The sequence below is a fragment of the Coenobita brevimanus genome, chromosome 100 (genome assembly GCF_032717465.1).
Source record: "Coenobita brevimanus isolate Jiangsu-jjx chromosome 100, ASM3271746v2, whole genome shotgun sequence".
NCBI classification, from domain to species: Eukaryota; Metazoa; Arthropoda; class Malacostraca; order Decapoda; family Coenobitidae; genus Coenobita; species Coenobita brevimanus.
Window position 1 is genome coordinate 60444181 of NC_137053.1, and position 20096 is coordinate 60464276.

A 20096-nucleotide genomic window follows, 5' to 3' on the forward strand; every position below is an offset into this window, starting at 1 on the left:
ATTCAGCATAAGAGGGCCCCCTAGTATACTCCTTTTATTCTAACTTGGCTCAGATTTTCGTCCTTTTGTGGCTCGTTTCACGTAGTGGCAGAAAATAACAATACTACCACTCTGTATCCTTCTCCACAGCACTTCTTTGTTACTAACACCATTTTCTAGTGTTAATCTATCGCTGCATCTCGGCACTCAAGCTGGAGAGATGGCAATTTTAGACCAGCTTAGTGTAAAAGTAGTATGGTTAAGTGAAAAAAAAAATGTAGCTGAACAAAATCGCCAAGAGATACTAAGAACAAAATATAAATGACGTCCTCTTACTGCAGGGGTTAATGCTGTACGTCACAGTTCCACAGCACTTTCAAAATCCAGTTCATTTTCTACCAGCTTCGGCATATTTTCAAAACTCATTCATGGGCCGCCTTGTCTTCTGTCGAACGCATTGTATCATTGAAGTCTCGTCCTTAAAAACTATTTGAAAGCACATTACGTCAATAGCAGCACGCGCCCGTCACCTGATTCCTCTACTGATAAGTGTCACAAATATCCACTCATTTAACCAGCGGTGCTCCACACACATTTGCAGCATTTTACGTCGTCTTGAAGTTTTCCCTCACTAGTTCATCCCAGGTACTGACCTGGATTTAGATCTGTTTGCAGGTTTACCACATCAGTTTGGATATATATTAACAACACTATACTTTTAAGTTCCGTGTAAAGACAGGGACGTAAATTTGGCTATTATCTTACCATTTCTGCTGCTCACTGCCCTTATGAGGCTAGCCTTCTTAAGCTGAGATACATTTTGCTTTTTCTGCCCATAGATGACTGTGTGGCATGGTGTTCCTGGGAGAAAAGGGACCGACATGCCGTAAATGGGACGTAGACACGGTACAGCAGTAGTAGAACTTAATATCTTGTCTTATCGCAAATCTTGATAGAATTTGGAGCAAGTGTCCGCTCCAAAATACCCGGATTTTTCATCACCTTGTAGCCACTGTATATCCTCCTCAGACAGACTTATTTATTTACGAGTTTATCACATTACTTTATTAGCAGCATTTCAGTAGTTCACTACAGTTCCATAATACATGAGAAATAACTGGAGCACAGGGAGTATTTAGGTTCCCCCTCCCAAATACGCGTTTTTCTCTTTTCGGAATGCCAGTGAGGAGGGGGAACTGCTATAAATATCGGGTACTTAGCAGCAATTCAGTCATCCACTTAAATTCCTTGGTACATCACAAATATCGACAACACTTGGAGAATTTAAGTATGCTCTCCCATAATTGCTGTTTTCTTTTTGGGGAGGAGGAGCTAGTGAGGAAGGCGGAACTTCTATAAATCTTGCGGTGGCGATGTCTGGTGAAGAGTTTATATATCTGCACACGCTCCACACCTGCCGCCCCCGCCACCAGGCCCGTGATATAGACGTCCTCCAGCCACAGCAGAGGCGTGTGACTGGCCATGTCTAGAAGCTTCTCCACCGCGTTCCTGCCCACGATGTAAGCCGGACCAAGGACGAAGGTTGGGTAGTATTCCTCCGGGTACTCCTCCTGTGACGGGGAAGAGAATTCAGGAGGGGGTCGAGGAATCATTAAAGAATAAAGAATATAGTTAAAATAAAAAAAAAAAAAGGCGGTACACTTTTCTTTTTCTTTTTTTAATGACGGCGGATTCAAGATTTAGTAAAAAGGAAGTCCCCGCCTTTTTTTTTTTTTTTAATTCTCTCAAGACAGCCATATATTAAAAAATTATAGCGGAGATAAAAACTTTTTGTAACCATAAACTACGAAACCTAATCGACTGGATCAGACTCATACAAAATGAAACGGGAAAACTTGGGTAACGTTTTTATTTTAAATTTTTGCTCTCGTATTCTGGGCTGTGTACTTTTTTTTTTTTTTTTATGGCATGACTGAAAATGCGTGTCTGAACTCCTTTGCCCTCACACACACACACACACACACACACACACACGCCGGATCCGCCCCTGGGTAGTATTTTTTTTTTTTTTTTTAAGAACCAGGCTGCTCTCGCAACTTGAATACTGAGCTGTGGTTGCTTGAAATTTGATGAGCCTTACTTAAGAGGTTGAAATGAGTCTACTTGATTACTGGTCAAATCCACCCTCCAATTTGAACATAATCTGGCCATAAACTGATCTGGGAAGGGTAAATTATTGTCATAAACAAATCGACTTTAGCTGTAAAATAATGTGACAATTTTGCACACGACTTCTTGATGATCGTTGGTGGAATGTGAGTGGAAACGTGGTACTGAAAATAATAATAATAATAATAATAATTAATAATAATAATAATAATAATAATAATAATAAATAATAATAATAAATAATAATAATAATTTAACAGTGCAGAGGATTATTCAAATGGGTTAATTATGAATTATTTATTGAAAAGATGCAACATTTTCTGCCCATCTTGGACCCTCTTCACACCTGCGTACGGCGGAAACTTTCGAATCTTCTTGGTAAACAAAACGCCCATGTGGGTATAAGTCTTACGTAATAGCAACAATTTTGCGTGGCTGATGACTGTCGGAGGGATGCACGTGGTTTGGGGCTGGATTAGTGAGAAAATTGTGTATATTATTTATCTATTATTATTATTATTTTTTTTTTTTGGGGGGGGGATGTAAGTGGAATGGCAGGGGAAGTATGTATGTTTTTACCAGTCTGTAGTGTGTGGATGTTTATATGTATGCATGCGCGTATGTATTTTTGTGTCTCGCTCTACCCATCTATCAGTCTATCTATCTATCTATCTGTGTCTATTTATCTATCTGTCTATCTATCTGTCTACACTCTGCTGAATCAAACTTCCTTTCAACTCACCGTGCTGACATTCCACTTGCCGTCCCTGAGTGGCTTATACTTCTCCTCCACCATGCCGAAGATCTGGCCTGGTGAGGGGTCTTCTTGGAACCTGATCTCAAGGGCGCGGTACAGGCTGAAGGGGTTGACTATCACGTCGTCGTCCACCTTGGCGATGTAGGGCGTGTCCAGGCACCAATCGTTCACCCAGGACAGCCACGAGATGCTTTTGTAGGTCAGGTTCCTGGTGAGACAGGTACGGGTCGGGTTAGGTTAGGGTAGGTTTGGTTAGGATGGGTTGGGTTAGGTTAGGTTAGGTTAGGTTAGATTTAGGTTGGGTTGGGTTAGGTTAGGTCAGGTTAAGTTGGGTTTTGTTGGGTTGGGTTAGGTTAGGTTAGGTTAGTAGGGTAGGGTAGGGTAGGGTAGGGTAGAGGATACGAGTTAGTTTTTCTTTCAGGTAAGCTATACTTGAACTTCTACATTTTTTTTTAACTTGTAGGGATTTTATGGCTTGAGAGAAACCATAGCAGTCATAGGGGCAAACACTGTCTCTCCTTTTATTGATCTTGGGAAACTCTTCATCTTGCATTCACGCCGGAGAACCACGAGATGCGTCAGGTATCTCAAGAAGGGTGTGGTGAAGGTTGGGTCTTTTGCTTCTGTAGGCACATGTAGGACAAAAAACATTACCCTGAAGAGATTAATTCTTTTGAGTAGGGTACCTATTTATTCTTATTCATTCATCTGTTGTATTTATTGTCAGGTGCCCAGTCCCAGAGTTTATCATGGATGGCAGCGATAAAAATGTCTGCCATATTTCATCACGACGTTACTCCGTCCTACCAGTCCAAGCTTCGAGTCCTTATGCATATACTCTTCTGTTTTACTCCTCCATCTTGCCTTTAGCTTTCATCTTAGTCATATAATTAACTCTTTAACACTAGCCGACCAGCCATCTAGGTAATAAACACGAATATACAGAAATTCGTGCCGTATCTGACCTGTACGAATCGATGAATGTGTTCTGTATGATGTCTCGGTGACAGGCTATCTCCTCCCTGACCAGCTTCTGAAGTGTGTCGTTGGTGGTGGCGCCCAGCACGAAGATGGCTCTGTGGGGCAGGTTAGGGTGAGTTAGGTGGGGGTGGAGTTGGGCGAGATAAAGGTGTGGTATTAGGTTAGGTGGGGGTGGAGTTGGGCGAGATAAAGGTGTGGTATTAGAATTTAAGGGCATTTAAAGGGCTATGAGAATTAAGGGACATGTAAAGGGCTGTAAGAATTATGGGGCATTTAAAGGGCTATAAGAATTAAAGGGCAATAAAGGGAATTTAAGAGTTAATGGGTAGTTAAGGGGACATAGGAGTTAGAGGAGATATAAGATTTAAGTGACAGTTAATGGGATATGAGAAATAAGGCGCAGTAAGGGGTTCTGTGAGGTCAGGTTAGATTGCATTATGTTACCTGTCGCTAAAGAACTTCCCAACTACTGAAGGTCAAGAAACTGTCTCAGTTTACATAGATAACGTCATTCTTATATATACCTGCCCATGATTTTATTCAGCTTGGTAGAGACTCATCGTTGTCAAGGTATATAAAACAATGTCCATGAAGCCATAATTAATCTTTTGCTAGGCGTTTTAGTTAGCACAATGTCTCCAGTTGGTTTAATTGAGATTGGGATTTTTTTTTTTTTATACTTGAAAGGTAATATCCAGCCTGCTTTAACATTTCACCTCTGGAAGTTCATTTCAGCTGAATGAAATCGTCTAAGTCTTTGATAGCTCAGGCAAGCGCCAAGAGAGTTGCAAAATTGAAAGACTGTTGCAAAAATTATAGGTTTCCATCATTCCATTATTCCTATGTGCATGCAGGATGGTCTCAAATAATAATATCTCCACCTCTCCTCGCAAAAGTTGAACTCTGTGGAATCATTTTATCATATTTCAGTAAATGTTTTTTATATACTTTGAACTTTGGCCCTATAAACCCTGTAAAACACCTAAATCCGACATGTGAAAAACGTGCTTTGCGGTGCTTACCCAAGAAACAATTGCGCCAAGTTTGAAGTGAATTAATGGAGACATGAAGGAATGGCGCCAAACTGATAAGCGTTTAGAGGAAAGGAATGAAGAAATGAACTGAGCAAATACGGTAAGGTAGCCACTAAAGACTGAAGACCATTAGCTGGTTGTAGTGAAGGAAAGGGTGACCGAGACATTGATAAAAAGAAGGGGACCAGAACAGAGGAACAGACGAGGTATTAAATATTTAAAAGATGGTCGTTTTCGTGCCAGATAAACATAGCCTCCCTCACGAAAATTAATTATTACTCTCTCTCTCTCTCTCTCTCTCTCTCTCTCTCTCTCTCTCTCTCTCTCTCTCTCCACGTTCAAAATAACTTTACTCAAATATTTAATGTTTCTAAATTTACTTTCTATAAGTTAATATCTACACTTTTATTTTTACACTTCTTGATTTACTTCAGTTTTCTGTGTCAGATTTATTTTCACCATCTAATTACTTTACTTGCAAATTTAGCCTACAGAATTTTTACACTCTTCTTTCTTACTGATTTACTTCTTTCTTAGACATTTTTTTTTCACAGATTTACTTAACTAATCTGAAGCTAGAATAGATATTTCTCTTATGGATTTTCCCTACAACACTTCTCTATTTAGGCCTAGTACTACATTAATCAGTTATTTTATTTATTTTACCCTTATTCACTTTACTATCCTCAAGCCAGAGTAAGGATGGTTCTAGACTCGTATGCGCTACTAGGTTCCAAATTTATATGCTTCATTTCCGACTTAAATTGGGGCTCCTTTATTTAAAAATTTAAGCCTAGTTCTATATTTACTTTAACCGGCACCTTTTTCTACTTTTTACTTTAACGTTTAGATTTACGTCCCATGGGTTTACTTTCAGATTTACTTAACACTTAGATATGCTCTAATCTAGTTTTTTAGCATTTGGATATACTCTGATATGGGTTTACTTATATATTTTAGCATTTGGATATACCTTGGCTTAGTTACATATTTACTTCGCACTTGGATATAGTATGAACTCAGATTTACGAAACTAACCTCAAGCCAGTGTAAGGATGATATGTGTAGATGGAAGAAGAGCATAAGACAGTATGGATCAGTTGGGTCAAGGATTGTGTGGGTAAAGTTGAAAGTTGGAATACAAATGTGGGCGATTGTGTGTGTGTGTATGCGCCAACGCAAGATCGTGCTAGAAGAGTGAGAGAAGAGTTCTGGACAAATGTGGAAGTGTGCATGGAAAAGTTTGGAAGGAATGAGAGTGTTTTTGATTGGTGATATGAATGGAAAAGTTGGTAATGTGAAGGTGGATGGAATAGTTGGTGAGTGGGGTGTGCCTGCTGAGATAGATGAGAATGGGAGTGCGTTAGTGGACATTTGTGATGGGAGGGGGTTGGTGATAGCCAATACCCTCTTCAGGCATAAAATGATCCACAGGTATACATGGCGAGTGATGAGAAGGGTGGGTGGTGAACTGAATGAAAGGAAGGCAATGATTGATTATGTGTGTGTGGATGAAAGGATGCGAAGATGTTTAAAGGATGCAAGAGTGTATAGAGGTTGGGGGAGTGGACTTTCTGACCACTACTTGGTGGTGGCCAGAATTAGGATGCAAGTAAGATGGAGGAATAGAAGAAGGGAAAGACGAGAGGAAGGAGTAGTTGCAAGGAGAGTGGAAAGGTTACAAGAGGATGAGAAAAAAGGCAGAGTATAAGAGAGAGAAGTGGAAGAACGATTGGGCAAATATGAATTGGAGCAGATGGGAGACGTGGAAGGTGTGTGTAAGATATTTACAGAAGAAATATGTGCAGCATGTGATGTGGTGTGTGGAAGGAAGAGAAGACGGAGGGGGGTGCAAGGAACAGCGTGGTGGACTGAAGAGGTGAAACAGGCTGTGGCACAAAAGAAGAAAGCATACAATGAATGGATGAGAAATAGGGGCGTGGAAGAAGTTGAGAGGCGGAAGAGAGAGTTATATGTGGAAAGAAAGAGAGAGGTGAAAAGATTAGTAAGAGAGAGTAAGAAGAGAGTGGATGAGGAATTTGGAAGGAATTTGAGTGTAAAGTGGAGGGACTGTAAGAAAATGTTCTGGAAAGAGGTGAAAAGAGTTAGACAGGGTGGAAGTGAAGTTAGCAGGGGAGTGAAAGATAAAAATGGTAGATTACTAGTGGAGAAGGGAGAAAAAGTGAACAGATGGAGAGAACACTTTAAGGAATTGTTGAACGTAGAGGATGGAAGTAGTGCGAGTATAAGTGGCTGGGGAATGGCTGGGAGAAGGAGGGAGGTGAGAAGACAGGAAGAAATCAGTAGGATAGAAGTTGTGGAAGCAATGAAGAAAGTTAAATCGGGGAAAGCCCCAGGAATTGATGGAGTGTGTGGTGAAATGCTGAAGCATGGGGGAGAGATAGTAGTAGAATGGATGTGGAAGATGTGCAGATTGGCCTGGGAGGAAGGTAGAGTCCCGGAGGATTGGAAGTCAGGTATAATTATTACCCTGTACAAAGGAAAAGGGGAAAAAGAAGTGTGTGGTAATCATAGGGGCATTTGTCTTCTTAGTATAATAGGAAAAGTGTATGGTAGGATACTTATAGACAGAGTTAAAGAAAGAACAGAGAAATTAGTTGGAGAAGAACAGGGAGGCTTTAGGAAGGGAAGAGGTTGTGTAGATCAGATATTCATTCTTAGATCTTTAGTGGAAAAGTTTCTAGAGAAGGGAAAGAAGTTGTATGCGGCTTTCATGGATTTGGAGAAAGCATATGACAGGGTGGATAGACAAGGATTGTGGAAAGTGTTAAGAATATATGGAGTAGATGGGAAGTTGTTGAATGCTGTGAAGAGTATGTACGATGGTGCGAAGGCTGCAGTGCGTGTGGATGGTGAACTAAGTGAATTTTTCTCTTTGAAAGTTGGTTTGAAACAGGGATGTGTCATGTCTCCATGGTTGTTCAATCTGTACATGGATGGGGTAATAAAAGAGGTACAAGGTAGGGTAGTGGATGTTGGAGTGGCCCTGGTGAGAGAGGATAGTGTTTGGAAACTCCCTGTACTGTTGTTTGCAGATGATACTGTGTTGTTGAGTGAAGACGAAGGGGAGCTGCAAGGCTTGGTGGATGAGTTTGAGAGAGTGTGTAAGAAACGGAACCTAAAGGTGAATGTAGGGAAGAGTAAAGTGATGGTCTTTGAGAGAGGTGAAGTTAGTGAATGTACAGCGAGGTTGGATGGTGAGGAATTGGAAAATGTGAGTACGTTTAAGTATTTGGGTAGTGTGATGAGTAAGGATGGAGGTTTGGAGGGTGAAATGCTTGAAAGGGTACAGCAGGGAAGAAAGGTTGCTGGTTCTTTGAAAGCAGTGATAAGAAACAGGGAAGTGAGCATGGAAGTGAAAAAGTTACTACATGACAGTATTGTGATACCAACTCTAACGTACGGAAGTGAAGCTTGGACATTGTTGGAAGGACACAAGTCAAGAGTGAGAGCAGTGGAAATGAGTTATTTAAGAGGAGCCTGTGGAGTCACGTGGAGAGACAGGCTGACGAATGAGGATATAAAGGAGCGTTGTGGTGTGGATGTGGATGTGATAGGAAGCGTTATGAGGAACACACTGAGGTGGTTTGGCCATGTGGAGAGGATGGAGGGTGAAAGACTGACGAAGAGAGTGTATGTGAGTGAGGTGGAGGGGGGAAGAGGGAGGGGGAGGCCGAGGATGAGATGAAGGGATGGGGTGGAGAGGTATATGAGAGAGGGGGGTGTGAGTTGGGAGCAGGGGAGTGAAATGGCGGGGGACAGGGCGACTTGGAGGCGATTTGTTTGTGGCCACCCCAAACGGGATTGAGGCGTCTGGCAATAGATAGATAGATAGACTTCTAGCTTTAACTTATATCCACATTTTCTTTGACTTTTTCTAGAATTTACTATTCTCATTTATTTTCCTAACCTCAAGCCGGTGTAAGGGTAGTATTTCGGGTTGGCCCAGGTGTTTCTTACGCGCTGGCGAGCTTCAAAATGGTGGACGGCTGAGGGGACAACGGCCAGTATGAACGGGTGCGTCTCGTTGCAGATCGGCGTCGGCTCCTGTCCCAAATCCTCGTACCACCTCACCTCCCGCGGCACTGGGTTCACCGTGGGACCCGTCATGTTGAACTCAGGCATGTCTCTGTAGAACCTGTAGTAACTGAAGAGTAACTGAATTCGGTTGTAACTGAAGTTTTGTCAATGCTGGCATAGTGGTGACTGCAAGGAGAGAGTAGTAGTAGATTAATGTGGCCTGCTCCCTTGGAATTATTGCATGATTCTTTTTCTTCTCCTCCTCCTCCCCCACTTCTTTTTTTTTCTCAACTTCTACTCCTTTTTCCTGTATTTATACATCTACAATTTCTTCCTTACTTTTGCTTTGTCCACTACTATTGGTTGTACTTATGAATTGTAATTCTATTAATTCTACGTATATGTTATCAGCGTCTGCTTTTTCTTCTACTTCTACATCTTACGTCTCATTAAAGTCGGTGGATTATAGATGTTTAGCTTCTGTAGTTATATAACCTATACCATGTACGGGAGATGAATGGGACTGATACTATGACACAGAAGTGGACTCCATATTCCAGCATATCAGATATAAAACAACACGCAGGTTACGTAACAGTGTTATTATCATCATCATCCTGGCCTCTTTTACCTATCTAAGGATGGGATGAGCCGTTAATGTTTTTTGTTTTGTTTTGTTTTTTTATGTGACCGACCTTGGGCATAGGCTTCACAGCCTGCTCCCAAGGCCCAGTAGTCCTTCTGCATACCATACATCTCTACATGTCACCACTTCGGCGCTAACACCCACCGTCCATATTGAATACATGCTAGGGCTGTCTCATACATGACTGGTGTACTGGTATTAGCGGGGGTATTTTTACATGTCGGCGGGTCTTGTAGTAGATCGGTAAAGTCTGATTTAATGAAATTCAAATCCTTAAACTGTTCCCTGCCCCAGCGGAGATTTGAACCTGGGTCCGGTAGGACTGCAGGCCACCTCTCTACCGATAGCAACAAGTTATCGTATGACAAAAAACAAAATATATCACCAACAATGAAAAAAAAAAATCGAACTTTAACACCACTGCCATCCATACAGCCCTATGGCTAGAGTGAGGAGTGGTTGGAAGAAGTTCAGGGAGCTGTTGCCTTTCCTGATACTGAGACGGCTCTCCCTCCATGCTGAGGTATCTTTGTATGCTACATGTGTTAGGAGTGTAATGATGTACGGTTGGGCGACCTGGGCAGGAAAGGGAGAGAATATTCGTAGGCTCAAACGTACAGAAATGACAGTGATTAGGTGAGTATGCAGTGCATCCTTGAATGCGAGGCCTGGAGGGGGCTAGGTTTACGATGGAAGAGCTGAGAGGAAGGATAGGACCGGAGTGTATTGATATTGTGATGAGGAGACGATTGAGATAGCTAGGGTATGGGAAGGAAGACAGTGAGAAGTGTGAACGCTGGGGGTAGATCTGCGAGAGGCAGACCGAAAACGACCTAGGACGAGGTCATAGAGTGTGACCTCAGGGATAAGGGACAGAGCAGGGAGGCTGTCAGAGATCGAGCAGCATGGAGTACCGCCATTAGATGACTAAGGCCGACGCATGCATGTTGGAGCCTTCATAAACGAAACAAACGATACGTTTGGCCATTTAGAGAGGATGAAAAGTGAGAGACTAACTAGGAGAGTGTATGTAAGTGAGATGGTGGAGGGGGGTAGAGGGAGAGGGAGACCTGAGGATGAGATGGAGGGACGGAGTAGAGAGGTATATGAGAAACTGAGGAAGTAAGTTGGGGGAATGCAGCGAAATGGCAGGGGACAGGGCGACACGGAGGCGATATGTTTGTGGCCACCCCTTACGGGATTAAGGTGTCCGACTATGGACAGATAGATAAAAATCATGTAAGAGAATATTCCGGTGTAAAATAAAACGCCTAGAAAGAGGTGCTACGAATCCATCTGTGCCACCTAGAACAAGACTCTACTGTATACGCCTCTAACTCGACTTACCTAGGCGGGTGAGAGAAGGGCTCCGTCTTCCCAGATGTATTGAGAGCGAGGGAGATGAGGACGGTGTAAATGAAGGAGAGGAAGATGACGAAGACGAGGAGGTAGCGTGTAGCTCTGGGGTCTGTGAGGGAAAAAGAATATAGGTAAGATAGATAGATAGACGGAGAGAGAGATGATGATGACGATGAGGGAGAGGGAGAGCGGGAAGGTGTATAATGGCAGAGGTGGATGACGAAGACGATGAGGCACCGAACAGCACTTCAGTCTGTGAAAGAAGAGAGCTGACAGATAGATAGGTAGGTAGACAGGTAGATAGATACTGAGGGAGAGTAGAAAGGTGTATTTGGAAGAGAGCAGTAAGGCGAATACGATAATGCAGCGATAGCACAACCATCTTTATATGATAATCAAATCACCTGTCATTTTCAGATGCCACGTTTCTTTATCTATTAACCACCTCACTACATCCTTTTAAATATCTCCAGACGATTTTACTTGACTTAGGAAGAAAATGGGTTAATAGAAAAGATATTATTGAATCGGTTAATGGAAGATATAATCAAATCCTTCCAGTTTGAAAAATATCTCCAGCAGAACTTTTGGTTTGTCGCCACTTATTATTCAACTTCAATGGAATGGGGTTGACATTGTTTTTTTCACTTTCATGGGCCTTTCTTCCCACTGATAAATATTCCTGCATAGACATCAGTTCCTTGGTATATATTGCATAGGCTATATTTTAAACTTTCATGAATTTGAGCTTCACTTCTACAATCTTCCACTCTCATAGATTACGGTTCATACCTGTAAATGTTCTTCTTTCATGGGCTAGGGTTACCATTTCTAAAATTTCCACTTTAATGGGTTTTATTTTTTTAGTTGTGTAAATTTTTCCCCACTTTCATAGACGTTGGTTCAGCACTTATTGAGGTTCGGTGCGAGCGAAACGAGCGGAGACCCCAATTCAAAGTCCATATAGAGGAAAATTGGGAGCACACAAACACACGAATCTGCTGGGTAAGATGTTTGAGCTCTGTCCTCATTTGGACGTACACACTGATTTTGAAGCTCAAGCATAAACTGATAAGGACAGGCTTGGTTACTGATAAACTGATATGGTACCGCATAAAGAACAATATATAACAATTTAAGATGGCCTCTACATACTTTTTTCTCCTAATCATTGTTTAAGTTTTTAACGAATGCTTTAAAAGTGATAGTTGGAAATTCCGGCGTATTTATTTATTTTGTGCCGAAGTAATATAGTGACATCAAATGTTGGAGATTTGGGCTTCTCTTGTGGTATTTCGACACGATAAGATTCGTGATACAGATAAGAGATGGGAACTCCTTGTAAAGTGTCATCTAACTCATCTCTGACCTGGGTCCGATCCCCGCGTTCCCACTTCAGGGAGAATGCCTCGTAAATTTTCCACAGAAATTGAATGTCTTTGCTTTCACTTCAGACTTCATTAAAAACCCATCCCATTTCATTATCAGTTCATTAAAAACCCAACCCAGTTCATTAGCAACTTACATGGTATACGAGAATAGATTGGTTACCGCTACATATGCAACAAAAATTGCAGTGATGCTAACAGACGCTTGCATAATGGCAGGAAAGAACACGATTTGACTCTAGTCGAATATTTTAGTTTTCTAGACCAATGCAGTCTTTAAAAATCGTCCCAGTAGTAAAAAAAATAAAATAAATTCGAACGTCGCACTGTACAGGTTTATGACCAAAAATGAATGGACTGTACATTCTGATTCTTCCCGGACACGATTTCACTTGTCTAAATACATTTATGGTCACTTATAAAATCACAAGGCATGAACTTGAACAAAATACTTTTCTTTAAACGTTGCACTGCAAAGATTGGTATGAAAACAGTGGCAGAACAGAAAAGAATGAAAACTCACCAACTTTACCGTTCGCGATGTCCATTTGTCTAATCTGTACACACCGATCCTGGCACAGAGATTCCGGTGGCTATCACATTATTTTTTTGGCAATACTAAAAATCAGAGGAGAGCGATCACATTCACTGCTTATCGTCAGGAATACTACTGAATAGCCCAAGACACTGCGCAGCCAACTCTGTTATAACCTTGTGTGTTATCAATTCACACATGCGCTTATGACGTGGATGAATTGGAGAGGAAGAGGGAGAGGGGAGGTGTGTGATAAGAAAAAAGCAGGAATAAAACTGGCTTCCTTAGCTATATTATCCCCCTACACCGATATGGACACATTTAGGTAATTAATTTGAGCAAGCTAAGATCACACGATTTTGTTTAACTGAGAGAAATCTTAAACGAATGGCTGACTGAGACTTCGGAAGGTTGATAGCAGCGAGCAGAATTATGTAACACTCGGAAGAAGAGAGAGAGAGAGAGGGGGGGGCGGGGGAGTTATGAAAGGGTCACATTCCCACAAAGTGAAAATTTCTCATCTTCCCTGACGCCTTTTACAGAGTGACCTGGAGAGTTATTTATAAATGATCTTGACTTATGTACAGGATTATCGTCTCCATAACAGTTATCACAATTTTGGTTTTCTCGTTTTTTCCCTTTCATAGCCGCAGTGATTAATTTTTGTTGTGAAGTGTTTGGTAGCTGTACTGTTATAGTGAAGACGGGCATATGTACAGGCAGTCCTATACTAAACTTAGGCTTAAGAGAGTTCATAAATACGTTTCCTTGATGTACCCCTGTATCAGTTCATTTTTTTTTTTTTTAACCGGTACCTAATATTATTCTTTTTTTTTTTTTTTTCCGTATTCTAGAGACCTTTAATATAGACTAGTCTGTTTCTTAGGTCTGATGATCCATGTGAGGATGGAAACGTGACGAGAATAAACAAAATGATGTTTTTGCTGGCTTTGTTTACCTTTATTATTCGTCTTTGCTCAAAGGGAGAGTCAGTTGCTTCAGTTATCTACCTATATATATATATATATATATATATATATATACAGTAATATATATATATATATATATATATATATATATATATATATATACAGTAATATATATATATATATACAGTAATATATATATATATATATATATATATATATATATATATATATATATATATATATATTCTGGATAAGAGAAGGTACGAAAGTGGATAATATAATTGCCACAACAAATAATAATGGGTGTTACCAGGTCGCGTCCTTCATAGAACGGGTAATAAAGTGGCAATCGGTAAACTTGCTTGCAACTCAGAGATGGATTGATGGGAAAAGACAGAGAATAAGATGCGGGGATGAATTTTGGAGGTTTGTTGGACTTGGGTGAAACAATCTAACAGTTTATGGGTCAAGGTGGAGAAAGAAATATGAAGCATTGTCCTTCAGGGGACTGTCTGAAACTGTTGATGCTGACCACTTCCACTGTCTTCATTGTTCGGCTCTGTAGGACTATACACTTTGCTACATATGCTGTCATAAACCCTAGCATCATACGATATACTTATCATTGCCCTAAACATCTTGCACCTAAATGTTTTCCTCAAACACCAATCTGTAGGCTACTATGAAGCACTGACATCCCACTTCGGCCAGGTAAGCTGACATTTATTTCGCTAGCTTTTTTTATAGTAGTTTTTTGTTCACAAAATCCCTGTATATTATTAAGGGCTCTCCAGATCGATCGAACATCTAATCAGTATATTGCCGATGTTTGTAAAACTGCCCATTCGAGGCAATGTTTGAGAGAATTTAAGGCTCGGAAGACTCCTGTAAGGTATGTGACACGCAATAAACGTACTTGTAAATGTAGGTTATAGCATTATAACGTTCCTACCTCTTTTTATGTGGGAGCGACGAGCACTTAAGAAATGTCTCAGAATCCTTGCCATTTGTTTATCATGTTACCCTAGCGACCGATGTATTACGAACGCAGAGCCATCTGGTATCAAGCTGGCTGTATTCTACTAGTATTGTGATCTTACCTCTTCCAATATCCGTAATTAACTTGTGCATAACCAGTAATATTCACCATTTAAAATGTCATTATATCTTTTCAATGACAGCTTCAACATTCGAACGTAGCGCCACGGCTGCCCCTCATCTACCTGACGTGGGCGCATGCGCCTGAGTCTGCGCATGTAAACAACTGTGGGACGCGCACTGTGTTCGTTTACCTGTCCCCGCCTGGCCTTGGCATCACATTATTATCGTAAAACGCTTGAAAACATAACTGGATAGAAGAAGTGTCTGTATTAATTATAACTGAAAAACTTGACTAGATGCATTTTTTGTGTTTATATCGATTATGGAATTGAAATGTAAATACAACTCGTGATAGTAATAGTGATCGAACTCATTCAAGGTATCAGTCAGGACTCAGGGGCCTCGGGTGGGTCAGTCATGTTTTGAAAGGCTAAAGTGTAGGTGTACTGTGTGGTTCCATTGGATTTTTATGGCAGCTGTCTTCATAAACGTAAGTTTTGTGCTTGGTATTGCACTATAGATATATCTTCGCTCGTGTAATAACAAAGACTTCAAGTGGTTTAGTTTATTTCATTTAGCACAGTTACTATTTGACAACTGATATTTGGGGTCCTTTTATCTGTAGAGCACTAAGTGAAATGACAGGAAATACGTGGGCTTTGTGTAGGTTAGATCGAGAAAAAGAGCCTATTAAAGATTGCTTACGAGGTTCCTGGTTCTAGACTGAAACAAAAAATCATACCTGAGTGCAGCTTTGGGTGAAATAATAAACCTTTCACTGGTCAAACATTAGGTGTGAGTTACTCTTAATTGCAAGCTGCACCCACGGCCAAAGAAATGCAGCAGCACAATCTCCCTCCTCCCCCCAAAAATGAACTGAGTGTCGAATTCAAGTCTACCGGTAGGCACGGAAGCCCTTCAGAAAACTGTTGAAAAGGTTAGCACTTTTCGGGCAAGAGTGAGAACCTGGATTAGCTGTATTTCTTATTTATCTGGCCTTGTCTGACGTTAAGTAGTATAGTCACAGAATAAAGATTTGGAACTAAAAGTACCAGTATTTTTCCATTATGTTAATATTGCAAGTAGAGAACAGGAAATGAATGTAGTGGATAGCCTTAGTTGTGAAAAAACAGTGGACTTGCAGCACACATAGGTCTCATTAAATGTGGTTTCTTTATTAATGTATGCATGTTTTGTCTTGAGAATGTTACAGAACAATATGTGCAGACCATAAATGTATTGGTAGCTATATGAACCGGTATTTCAAGTTTGCAAGAAGTAAGTCTGTACTTGAATACAGCTTAAGAAATTTGGTATACTGTGGCTATGGTTTAGGATGAACGTAATTTTTTGGGAATATTGCTACTATAAAATATTTCCATGAAGCAGCATGGATTAAAATTGGTATTCATTAATATTTTACCATAAGGATGCAGGTCTTCCATATTTCATATTCAAAGGGGTCTTTCACAGGTTGATTAGGATAGGTTAGGTTAGAAGTTTTGGTCATATGGTAATTGGGGGCATTCAACATAGGTGTAGTGGCAATCCTAGGTAGTTGAAAGTATAGGGGGGTTTAGAACGGCAAAGCTGCCCCCATTTCAGTCTAGTTAGATTAGGCTTCCGGGATCAACAGTAAAGCTGTCTGGGCGTCTGGTCAGCTTCCTAAACTACAGTACCTGTACCCTAAAAGTGTTAAAATTTATTGTTTTATATGGTATGGTATATATTTTGTAGTCCAAAGTCAAGAAGCAGTTACCTGCTACATATTATACTAAAATTGCATGCCTTAAGAATGTTAGAATGTACAGTATTAACACAGGTGGAATTGCCATGCCCATATGATAGCGTTTTATCAGTTATTCACACAACAGTGTTCAGTATTAACAGGTTTCATTTTAGCTTTTTATCTGATAGTTACCATAACTAGCAACGGTACTCTATATGTTAAATTGAGATACAGTACCTTTAAGTTGAGACATGATAGATACGGTAAAGTTGCTTTAAGTACCAAAATTACCCAGATCTCTAAACCATGCTCTTTCTAACCTGACTACCAGTAAACATAGCCTAATCCAAACATTGAAAGTCCCTTCATGAAGGCTTTAAATAGCTACCGGTAAATACAGTAATGTTCATTTTATTTATTAGACCTATTTTAAATGTCTTTGCTTTACTTTTAGATTATTTCCAGTGTTTTCTTCTGTTTTTTACATGTCTGTCAATGTAACTATTAAAAATTTACACCTACTGGTAAAAGGCTAGAATATTGAAGGAGACAAAGGAAAAATAAACTCATAATTTGCCCACAGAAAATTATGTAAAATACTTGAAGCATTTGAGGAAGAAATGAAGTAAATATTTTCTGCTGAGTTTGGCTTGCTTCTTCAGGCCTGTCAGTAAAAAGCAACCAGACATAGCCTACTTGGCATGACCCAACCCAGAGAACAGAGAGAATATTTTTGGGAAACCTGCAGATATTGTAATATTGTCCAGAATCAATCCATGGAGAAAGTATTGAGATTTGCTGTAAGAAAAAACAGTAGGCAGAACAGATAACTTCCTGAAATTTATACCGGTATGTATTACATATTTTCATTTTTAAAAGGAACCAAAGGATCAGTCTGCAAAAAATTAGCATAGAAAATCAGAATACAGTACTGGGTATGGTGCAATACCGGGTACTGGTACAGTATCTTGTTTAGGAATAATGTAGCTATATGATTGCAGGATGATAGGTTTAGATTAAAAGTTGCTCAGTAAGTTTTTTTTTTTTTTTTTTTTTTTTTTTTTTGTAAGGAATTGTATTAACTGATGGTTACTTATACTTTGAATAATCAGTGAAATGGCTGACAGTTTAGGAAGTCAGACTCCTGTAGTACCTTAATAATTTCCTTGAAAATTATACTGAAGTACTGTAATAGCCTATATGCATTTGCTAGTCGAACATATTACGTTGTAGTTATTGTTTTTACACCAGTCATTATTTATTCATATATTTTATTATTTATTTCTTAATGAGGGGAAGACTTGCTCCCAGGGTGGAACTTTATGATTTCCAGAAATGTATCCTTAGTGAACTTGTTTCATCGTGTTCGTGATCAGTTTTTAGGTGCGAAAACATAGGTGGCAATCAGTCAGTCCATTAGTAGGCTGGACTCACTACCAATTTTTGGATGACAGGCTAGAAAAGCATGAGATTGCTGTAGAGGTTTTTGTAGTTTATGTTGTAATTTTATGTTTTTTAACCATGTCTCATTCCCAGTTGTTACATGAGAGATAGGTCTACCAGTAAAAAATTGGAGTCAGAATTATGATAAGTTGTTTTTGAAATACCAGGGCACATTGCTTTTGAAATGCGTATAGGAAATTGAAAATTAGTACCAGCAGGAGAGGTATACTGTATACTGGTATATGAGAAGGGGTTTACAAGTTGAAGATAGTGCAGCCTGATGATGGAGGACGGGAGATGTGGAGGTGATTTGTTTGTGGCCACCCCTTCGAGGATTCAGACATTAGGTTTTTAAAGATACGATAGATACAGTACTGTAGATAGAATGATCAGATGTGTATGGAAGAGTACAAGTACTGTACCTTGTTCCCTTTAGTACTGGTACTAGTACCCTGTAAGTCTCTTTAGTGCAGTACTGTACAGTTACTGTTTTATTATTACTGGTATTATTACAGAATTATGATAGTTACCATACCGGTAGTCTATAGAACAAAATGACATTGGACACTGGGTGCCATAAAAAAAAAAAAAAAAAAAAAACGGTAAAATAAATAGAGGTAGTAGCTCATAGACAAATGAAAGAAACAAATGTGTCAGTACCGGTACATCAAAATGTTCTCTTGGGTCATTACAAAACTTATGATTTTATGCAAGTACTGTACAGTATTACACATATACTGCATTGATGAATAAGTACTGTAATGAGTTGTATATGATTTGTAGATTCCAAGTTGGGGGGTACTGGAAGTTTGTTACTAATAATATTTTGCAGTACCATACTGCAAAACTTTCTTTGTGACAAACCAGAACATCTGGTACAGTATGATGTGTTTAATAGCTACTGTACTGTAGCTGCTGTACTTCATGGTACTTAGAAACATACTGGTACCCAGTATCTATGTAGGCTGTTAGGAAAACTGAAAAACAAATTATTAAAATCTGTGAATTGTTTGTGGTACCTTAGGTGGTGGCGACCATCATCCACTCACTTGATGTAGTGCTGCCTTCTTTTTCCTTAGCCTTTATCTTTCTTTTTCCATGCCTGCCCTCCTCTCTTCCTATTTTTCCCATCTTTCCTGTCACCACCTATTGCTTTTCTTTCCTTTACTGGTGGCTTTACATTGAGTGACAAGCCTAATGGTTTCCTGTAAGCCAAGAAACCATTTATATACAGCACTGGGTGGTAACCATATAACGAAACCATATGTGCTCCCAACCTGTCAGTAAGTGGGTTGGTGGAGGGTTAGTGCCCCACCCCGTAAAATAACTAACTCAAAGTCAGATGGCCACCCCTTACTGGATTATGGCATCTAGCAATAGATAGATAGATGTGAATTGTACCGTAAATATGCAAACTTTTACTTTAGTGTAGCCTATTACAAAATATACTCTGAAAATTTTGAGTGAACTAGGATGATGGCAAGTAAGAATGATGGGGTTATGTTAAGGTGGTGGTTGGAGGTGGGGGATAGGATGGTTTTGAAGGTGGTGTGGTACCATATAGACTAGTGGTCAAAGCCAAGTTGTTATAGCTATGGTCCTTTCGCAGCAAGAAGTCCGTTCAGGGTGTGGCAGAATTTGGAATTCCCCCGAGTGCGACGTTGCCAATTTGACCACCAATTATCGGATTATCACTCTGTCTCCCTACCTACCCCGATCTCACCTGTTTCTCTCTCTCTCTCTCTCTCTCTCTCTCTCTTTATTGTATATATATTATTTATTTCCAATTTTTTTTCCACACCACTTATGAGGTAAAAGTCTAGGAGCGTTTTATTTTTAAGAGGTTTCCCCTGTAGGCCTAATCCTCTCTCTGATCTTTAATCATAATTTTCTTCGTCATCAGAACTTTCTGTTATATTGACGAGAGAGAGAGAGAGAGAGAGGGAGGGAGAGAGAAACAGGTGGGATGGGGGTAGGTGATAATCCGATAATTGGTGGTCAAATTGGCAACTCTACGGCGTGGCAACATGGGAAAAAAGCACTG

The 20096-nt window shown here is 40.0% G+C and overlaps 2 protein-coding genes across 3 annotated transcripts in view; one reads left to right on the top strand and one right to left on the bottom strand.

Moving 5' to 3' along the window:
* Positions 1-1235: 1235 nt before the first annotated feature.
* On the bottom strand, positions 1236-15035 carry LOC145414672 (beta-1,3-galactosyltransferase 1-like). The gene is made up of 6 exons (XM_080284190.1): positions 14927-15035; positions 10916-11036; positions 8813-9040; positions 3832-3942; positions 2852-3074; positions 1236-1550 (listed from the first exon to the last, which is right to left on the bottom strand). Exons 1-6 carry the CDS (start codon positions 15033-15035, stop codon positions 1236-1238), a joined length of 1107 nt encoding a protein of 368 aa, XP_080140316.1.
* A 275-nt stretch (positions 15036-15310) lies between these two features.
* The window catches only part of alpha-Cat (catenin alpha), a 65349-nt gene continuing 60563 nt past the window's right edge, over positions 15311-20096 (top strand). For both annotated transcript variants that reach the window (XM_080284107.1, XM_080284108.1), the window contains exon 1: positions 15311-15370. The gene's annotated coding sequence lies outside the window, so the exon portion shown is untranslated. The remainder of the gene's footprint in view (positions 15371-20096) is intronic.